This window comes from Barbus barbus (assembly GCF_936440315.1).
Source record: "Barbus barbus genome assembly, chromosome: 13".
Lineage (NCBI taxonomy): Eukaryota > Metazoa > Chordata > Actinopteri > Cypriniformes > Cyprinidae > Barbus > Barbus barbus.
This window is the reverse complement of record NC_136741.1, coordinates 8,097,312-8,105,998: the sequence shown is the minus strand read 5'-3', so window position 1 is coordinate 8,105,998 and position 8,687 is coordinate 8,097,312. Positions and strand designations below refer to the sequence as shown.

At 37.7% G+C, this 8,687-nt stretch overlaps 1 protein-coding gene across 1 annotated transcript; it reads left to right on the top strand.

Moving 5' to 3' along the window:
- Positions 1-678: 678 nt before the first annotated feature.
- desmb (desmin b) lies at positions 679-8,634 on the top strand. Its single transcript, XM_079432364.1, has 9 exons — positions 679-1,322; positions 3,052-3,112; positions 3,230-3,325; positions 4,874-5,035; positions 6,344-6,469; positions 6,554-6,774; positions 6,889-6,932; positions 7,778-7,866; positions 8,188-8,634. The coding sequence occupies exons 1-9, from the start codon at positions 742-744 to the stop codon at positions 8,227-8,229; spliced, it is 1,422 nt and encodes a 473-aa protein (XP_079288490.1). The 5' UTR covers positions 679-741; the 3' UTR covers positions 8,230-8,634.
- Positions 8,635-8,687: the final 53 nt, after the last annotated feature.

Below are 8,687 nucleotides of genomic sequence, written 5' to 3'. Positions count from 1 at the left end.
TTTTTTGTTTTTGTTTTTGTTTGAGTTATTTTAGTACATTAGGTTAAACTAAATAAAATTAAGAAACGTTGCCTTGGCTGAAATAAAATAAGATTTTTTTTTTTTATCAATTTTGTTTAATGATTTTAGATTTAGTTAACTTTTTATTTGACTTCATGGACCTGGCATATATGAAAGTTGATGGGGTCTAAAACATAATTTGACATTTATTTATTTATGTATATGTATGTATGTATGTATTTATTTATTTATGTATTTAAAACAGGAAGTCTTACAGGTTTGGAATTACATGAGGGTGAGTAAATCCACCATTTTCATTTTGCTTTGACGATCCCTTTAATTAAAAAAAGGACTTAAAAATCATACTTGTCATTTCCAAAGCTTGCTGGTCTGGACCAGAGAGTCAGCTAAGTTTCAACGATGAGATCACCACTGTGATTAGGGGTACAGTTGGTTCTCTCTTTCAGTTCATAGTCAGTCAGCTCAATATACTTGTGCCAAAAGTTGGAACAGCTGGGCAGTGAGTGAAAGAGATAGGATGGGAGAAATGATTTGTTAGGGGTAGGATGGAGAAGATGGTATGGGAGAGAGAAAGTGGGCTGAAGTAGTTTGGGGTAGATGGGAAGGGAGGGGGCAGAAGCCTACAAATAGCCACAGATGAGCATGCCATGCGCTCATTCTGTCTCTGTCCTCTCCGGAGGGTGTTTGTATTCATCTGGTCTGTCCTTCTTGTGCTCCGACATGAGCCACTACGCCTCTTCCTCATCCTCTTCATCATACCGTCGAATGTTTGGTGGTCCTAGTTACCTGACACCACCAATGTCCCGTGCAATGCTCGGCCGAGCCTCCACCGGGGGGTCCGGCAGTTCTCGGGTCAGCTCCAGAGTCTACGAGGTCAGCAAATCCTCCACTGCCTCTCCTGGATTCTCCAATTATCGAGCCTCCTCCTACAGTATGCCCAATCTGTCTGCGGGCTATACCCGCTCCTATGGTGGCATGGGTGAAACGCTGGACTTCAACCTGGCCGACGCAGTCAACCAGGAGTTTCTCCAAACACGCACCAATGAGAAAGCTGAACTTCAGCACCTAAATGACCGATTTGCCAACTACATTGAGAAGGTCCGCATGCTGGAGCACCAGAACCAGGCGCTGGTGATTGAGGTGGAGCGCTTGAGGGGGCGGGAGCCCACACGGATCGCTGACCTGTATGAGGATGAGATGAGGGAGCTGAGAAGAGAGATCGAAGTGGTCACGAGTCATAGATCACGTGTGGAGGTGGAGCGGGATAACTTGGCAGATGACCTGCAGAAACTGAAACTCAGGTGAGATACATGAAGCATGAATTTCTACTGGAAGAAACATCTTAAACTAGCCTAAATTGGTTTGACAGTCTAGTTGGGGTGGTCTGGCTTGTTTTAGATGGGTCTCGGGCACTTTCCAGGTGGTCAGCTACAAGAAATTTGTTGCTTCACTCTTAAATATAAAGATTCAAAAAGGAATTTTTGCAATGATGTCACAGAAGAGCTTAGTGATAGAACATTTTAATAATCTAAAGAACCTTTTCCACTTCATGGAGCCATCAATGCCAATAAAGAACCTTTATAGAAAAGACTTTTGGCCAGACAGGGAGTCCAAAAAGATAATCTGAGGCCCCGATTATACTAGTGCGTTTTCGTTTTAATACGCATAACTTTTGCTACGGATCATTTACACTACTCTGGCGTTTTCGAGGTCGAAAACAGAGACTTTTGAAAACGCTGCAGACACGGTTTTAGTTTGAAAACTCCGGGGTTGCTTTTCAGTGACCGGACCAAAACGGAGACTTTTAAAGCGATGGCGTGGCTGCCCACATTCGCTCTGAGTATCCTTGATGACCGCGTAAACAATAACATCATGCTCGTTATTGTACCCATAGATATGTATGGGTAGATTCCCCATTCGACCACTCCAAGCCACAACACAACGGAAACAAGCCACAACACAATGGAAACAAACAACAATAAAACGGAAACAAGCCACAACACAACAGAAACAAGCCACAACACAACGGAAACAAGCCACAACACAATGGAAACAAACCACAATAAAACGGAAACAAGCCACAACACAATGGAAACAAGCCACAACACATTGGAAACAAACCACAATTTAACGGAAACAAGCCGCAACACAATGGAAACAAGTCGCAAAACAACGGAAACAAGCCAAAATATGACGAAATTACCACAACCTAAAGGAAACAAGAGCAACACAATGGAAAAAAGAAATAACAGAAACAAGCCACAACACAACAGAAACAAATCGCAATACAACGGAATTAGCACAACACAACGGAAACAAGTCGCAACACAATGAAATTAACACAACACAATGGAAACAACACACAACACAATGAAATTAACAACACAATGGAAGCAAGCCACGAAATTAGCACAACACAACAAAATTAGTTCTATGCGTTGCATTGTGGTGATTTCGTTGTGTTATGGAGATTTCGTTTCATTGTGCACTACTGGGCCACTGTAGGGACAGTCTTCTCAATATGGACAAACAAAAGCAGTTGGAAAGGAAGATAATTTATATAATCAGTTTGATAGACCACTGAGAGACCACTGGGCACAGGTGTTTCAGGGTCACTGGAGAGTTCTATTGTGTTCTTTATTTAATGCTGAAAAGAGTTTCAAATTGCCTGTCTCTGTAGTAACCAAGCTAAGAAATTATTAAACATGACGACTTCTGGTCTACCAACCAATTACGAGTGAAATAAAATGTAAGATCAGGCCTAGAGAGGTTATTAAAGGCTTAAGGAAACTGCCTTTATAAAGAAAGCTATTGTCCTTTCAAGCATGTTGTTTACAATAGTCTAGCTTTACTTCCTATTCAGGAGATAGTCACCCTAAATGTGCTGGCCCCACTCCATCTTCCAGTGGGAAAAGCTTTGTGTGAGGTTGCTGTAAACCTTCAGTCTATAAAAGGAAAGGAAATAGGCTGGCTGTAATAAATATGAGATATATAACTCCCTTCTCCCTTTCTCCATCTTTTTCTCGCCAGGCTTCAGGAGGAGATTGCACTGAGGGAAGAGGCAGAGAATAATCTGGTCGCATTCAGAGCAGTGAGTCCCCTAAAACGCAAAACACCCTCTCTAGAATTCCATTCTGTTTTATTTTCTCTTTAGTAATAAATAATCAAATGTGGCTTAGTTTTATTTTGATATTACATCCAATTTCAGGATGTGGATGCTGCCACTTTGGCCCGCCTGGATCTGGAAAGACGTATAGAGACTCTCCAAGAAGAGATTGCTTTCCTTAAGAAGATCCATGAGGAGGTTAGCACATTTAAGAATGTTTCATTTTTATTGTGTGCCAATAAAATGTTGTAAAACACAGACTACAGACAAAGCGACTTAAAATGTAACATCTCATACAAACTCTGGTATTAATCACTTTCTTCAGTCAAAAAATTATTCACTGATTTATTTGTAGTATTGCTAAGGTTTATTCATGAGACAATCAGTGAGTCAGATAGTCATCTGCCTCATACTCAAACTCAAAAGGATTCATTTTAATATTTAGATTTGAAAATTCTGTTCATTTTAGTAAATCAGTGTGTTAAGACACCTCGTGCAAGTTAATCTCTTCAGAAAAAGGTTAAATGATTCAATAAATTATTTGAGTCTCTTTACTTAGGACCATGTATGACATTTACAACTCTTTTTGTAATGCAATATTTACTTAAATTCTCCTATTTGTCATGACACTTTAGACTCAAAAGTTTTCCATGCTTTTCTTATGTTTTTGAAAGTATTTTATTCTTACCAAGAATACCTTTATTTAATCAACAAATTCAGTACAATTTTAAATAAATGCTATTACAGTTTTAAATATTCAGTTTTCTATTTTAATATATTTTAAAATGTAATTTATTTCTGTGATGGATGAATTTTTAGCAGCCACTCCAGTCTTCTGTAGCACGATTAGTAAATTTAATGGAAATATTTTTTTTTTCAGGATTCTTTGATGAATTAAAAGTCAAAAGAGTTTATTTAAAATAGATCATCAGATATTTATTTACTGTCACTTTTTCTCAGTTTAGTGCATAAATAAATTGCATTACTAAGTAAAGGTAATTACTTCTTCCAAAATAAAAAGAAACATTACTGACCCCAAACTTTTTAAATAGTAATATGAGGTTTACTTTTTTTGTATTTCATATACATTTACCTATTCTTGTTTAATGTTGTAACCTACTCAGACCCTCTGCTTTTTTGTATTGTGTACATACATGTATTTACATTGTACTTACATTTAAAAAATACATTAATGTAATTACATCTATAATTATACTGTTGACCCAACCCCACCCCTAAATCCACTCTTAAACCTTACCATATGATGAAACCCATTCCTAACCTTAACCGTATTCCATCTCAGTAACAACAAAAGAGTTTAGAGCACAGCAAATACATTGTACCACACAATTATGTTTACACACAGCAGTTAAAGATGCCTAAGATAAAGTGGGTTTTAGTTAGTAATGTGTAGTGTAGATCCACCCCCCCCCCAAAAAAAGAAGTAGCTTCACTGTAGTTTTCAATTACAAGTAGCTTAATGCTTCGAAAGCAAGAGTTTCAAAGTAGCTTACCCAACACTGCTGAGCCGAGTGAATCTCATCTCAGAGCTCTATTATAGAGCTGCATCTGTTTCTGGAGATTACACAGCTACTTTAAAACAGCATGACAAGCCTCTGTTTCAGGGCCAGCTGTGTGTGGATGTTTGAGATTAGTCCTGCCACTAGTCCTATCAGCAATGCCATGCTGCTTTATTAAAACAGGCACAAACACATACACACAAGCTTTTTCTTTCTCCCTGTGTAGGAAATTCGTGAGTTGCAGGCCCAGATGCAAGAGACTCAAGTCCAAATCCAGATGGACATGTCCAAACCGGACCTGACTGCTGCCCTGAGGGACATCCGTGCTCAGTATGAGGGCATCGCTGCAAAGAACATCGCAGAGGCTGAGGATTGGTACAAGTCAAAGGTGAGACGGAAGAAGAGGAAAAAAAGAACCTATTGATTTTTGACCTTTGCATTTTCACCATTAGCCATCACAGCTGTATTTTATTCTTCCCCTATGCACCTGACTTTAGATATCTGTCAGGGTCTCGTCTCTGGCAACGCATCCCCAAAGTGTCTCAAGCATCGCTAATAAATTTATACTCTTGGATGTCTCATCTCTTTTGAACATTTGAACACTATCACTTGGGACTTAAATCCTACTTTTTTATCCCTTATGTTGTGTTCTGGTCAAAGTAACCTAGAAAATATTTTATTTTTCCTGAAAATGATAGTTATTGTTATCACATTGGACTAAAACTTACAGACAATATTTTTCACAACTTGTTTTCCTTCAATTAAAACAGGTTTTGGCTCTTATTGATCATAAGTCCCACTGATCGGAGTTTATTTAGCTCAATTTTGAGTGTACATTGTCAAAATAATCTGCATTGCTTTTTTCACTCATAAACTGAGTTGAATAAGTGGCACGACTGGTCTTCATTGAGCCCAAAAGAGCCCATGTTATACCTCTCTTTATCTCCTTGCACTGGCTACTGGTTGTGGGTCGCATCAAGTTCAAGACATTGATGCTTGCAGATAGAAGCATAGGCTCAGCACCCGCCTACTTCCAATCACTATTACAAATCTAGATCCCCTCCAGAAGTCTGAGATCTCCTAGTGAGCGACGCCTCGTGGTACCATTACAGAGAGGCTCAAAATCACTTTCCAGAACATTCTCGTTCACCGTTCCTAGCTGGTGGAATGATTTTCCCACCCCTATCCAGAATGCTGAATCGATGCTACTTGACTTAATCCTAAATTTAAAAACAAACAAAAAAAACCTTTGTCTTTCTCTTTATTCCTTCCTTCCCTTTCTAGCTTATACTTATTTGAACAATGCCTGAAACTTGCTATTACGAGCACTTCCTGTGTCTGTTTGCCTGTTTAAGAAGAATCGCTTTATGAATTCCCCAATTGCAAGTCGCTTTGGATAAAATCATCTGTAAAATTACTTAATGTAATGTAAATATATAAGCTCAGATCAGTGAGGCCTATGATCAATAAGAGTCAAAAAAGAAATACAAAACCTGCTTTAATTGAAAGAAAAAAAGTTGAAAAAAGATTGAATGCAACATTTGGCAATAATATTGCATACCAAGAAATTTATAAGCAATTTTTTGAAGGCAGTTTATCTTTCACTGGGAAAGTAGCTTCCATGACACTGGACACTGGTGAACTGAGTGAGACAATTGAAAGGAAAACCTGTTGATTGTTGTACTTTCACCATCAGGTGTCAGATCTTAACCAGGCAGTGAGCAAGAATAACGAGGCTCTCAAACAATCCAAGCTGGAGTCCATGGAGTACAGACACCAGATCCAGTCCTACACCTGTGAGATCGACTCCCTCAAGGGCACCGTATGTTTATCTGTTCTGTCTGATGTGGACAAACGTTCTGTCTTTCTCCATGTGGCATTAATCTCTTTGTCTCTCACTCTGTAGAACGAGTCTCTCATGAGGCAGATGAGAGATATGGAGGATCGCCACGGTCGTGAGGCCGGTGCTTTCCAGGACAATATCGCCAGGCTGGAGGCAGAGATTGCCAACATGAAGGATGAGATGGCACGTCACCTGCGAGAATATCAGGACCTGCTCAATGTTAAGATGGCCCTGGATGTGGAGATAGCCACTTACAGGAAGCTGCTGGAAGGAGAGGAGAGCAGGTACAAAGGAAATTAAAAAGATTTGTCCTTTTTGGTTTTAACATTCTCCACCCTTTCTGCTTATTCTGATGGCTTTTTGTTACTTTTTACATTTCTTCCTCTCTCACGTTAAAGGATTGTGATGCCCATGCAGTCATATTCCACCATCGGCTTTAGAGGTAAGATGGAAACGTTGTGATATACCGGTACTAAAAATGTTGTAGTTGTGTTTCCTCAGATGCCACGAGGAGGCGTTGTACCTACCTGCACAGAGTCATGCAATTTGTGTCTTGAGAATAATTTAAAATAAAATAATAATTATTATTAATTACAAAACATGAGCTAAACAGTGATTTAATTCAAAGTTAAAAACTTTGGTAGTATAATTTAATGTTAATATTTATAATATTTGGGGTAGGTAATTTTTTTAAAAGTAATAAATTTTATTCAGCAGATGCACATCACATTTTTGTTTGGTTTCTAAAAAAAAAAAATCTCAAATAAATGCTAGTCTTTTAACCATTCTGTTCATCAAAGAATCCTGAAAAATGCATCCTCAAAAAAAAGTATAAAGGTTTCTACAAAAATATTAAGCACTATTTAAAACTAAATTTAAGCACTAAATAAAAACTATTTTCAACATAAGTAATAATAAGTAATGCTGGTAACACTTTGCAATAAGGTTCCTTCTGTTAACATTAACAATGAAACATACACCTAAATGTTTATTAATCTCAGTTAATGTTAATTTCAACATTTTATACGTTACTAAAATCAAAAGTTGTATCTGTTAATGGAACTGAGATAACTTTTTTTAACTAAAACAAGTTTTAAAAGATTAAAAAATTCTGTAACAAATGTATTCTACATTCTTAGTTAATGTTAAAGCATTAACTAATGTTTACTAATATAGGACCTTATTGTAAGGTATTACTAAAGTCTATGTATGTAAAATGTATGGGTTACTAAAATGGTAGTGTATATATACATATTTTTAATGAAATATAAATATAATTTTCAACAGAGACAAGTCCAGAGCACCAACAGAGAGCATCTGAAATGCACTCAAAGAAAACCGTCCTGATCAAGACCATTGAGACGCGTGATGGGGAGGTGTGATACGTGTACACACACACACACACACACACACACACACACACACACACACACACACACACGCAAACATTTCAGTCCATCCCAGTGCTGTGTTCTTCATTCATTCCCTCCCGTATATAACCTCAACATCCTTTGCAATATTAAATGCACTATTAAAATTTAAAAATATTTGATTACAGTATTAAAATACTATAAACCAATAAATAAAATGGGGGAAAAAATGCTTTGCAGGAGTGATTTCCTCACAAATTGGCTGCCTGTCAACAAAAAGCTGATGAAGTCCATCTTTGAAATTAAATCAGTCTACTGCCCCTACAGGTGGTGAGTGAATCTACACAACACCAGCAGGACATCATGTAAACCTCGGACAAGGAGCTGTAACCAAAGATTCAAACCAAGATAAAAAATAAAACCTTTAGAACAGATTTTCTTAACCTGAAGTTTCTTCTGTTTTTCCACACATCCTAAAAGAGATATGAACACAGCTGCATGAGCGGGAGAAGAGAGCAATCACATTCTTTTTAAAATCTGTATTTTTATGCATTTTTTGTCCAGTTATAGCCTATATGACAGTTTGGAATAATGAAAGGTAGATTAAACTTTAAGTTTCAGACAAAGTAAAAGAAGGACAGCAATAGTAAGGTGAGTGCAGTAAATGGAGAGAACAGAGGCAGGAAGCAGACTAGATAACATAAAATGATAAAGAGAACTGTGAGAATGGTGACAAGCATAAGAAAAATAAATTAAAGATACCTATGCCAACACATTCCATTAATGTTTTCTCTGTGTGTTTGTGTTTCTGTGTGTGTCTGTTCACC

Bases quoted from the DNA above. Each gene is read 5' to 3' on its own strand.
- desmb (XM_079432364.1), top strand. From the start codon at position 742: ATGAGCCACTACGCCTCTTCCTCATCCTCTTCATCATACCGTCGAATG. The intron at 6,933-7,777 runs GTAAGATGGAAA...AATTTTCAACAG, and splicing joins TTCCACCATCGGCTTTAGAG to AGACAAGTCCAGAGCACCAA. The intron at 7,867-8,187 runs GTGTGATACGTG...CTGCCCCTACAG, and splicing joins TTGAGACGCGTGATGGGGAG to GTGGTGAGTGAATCTACACA.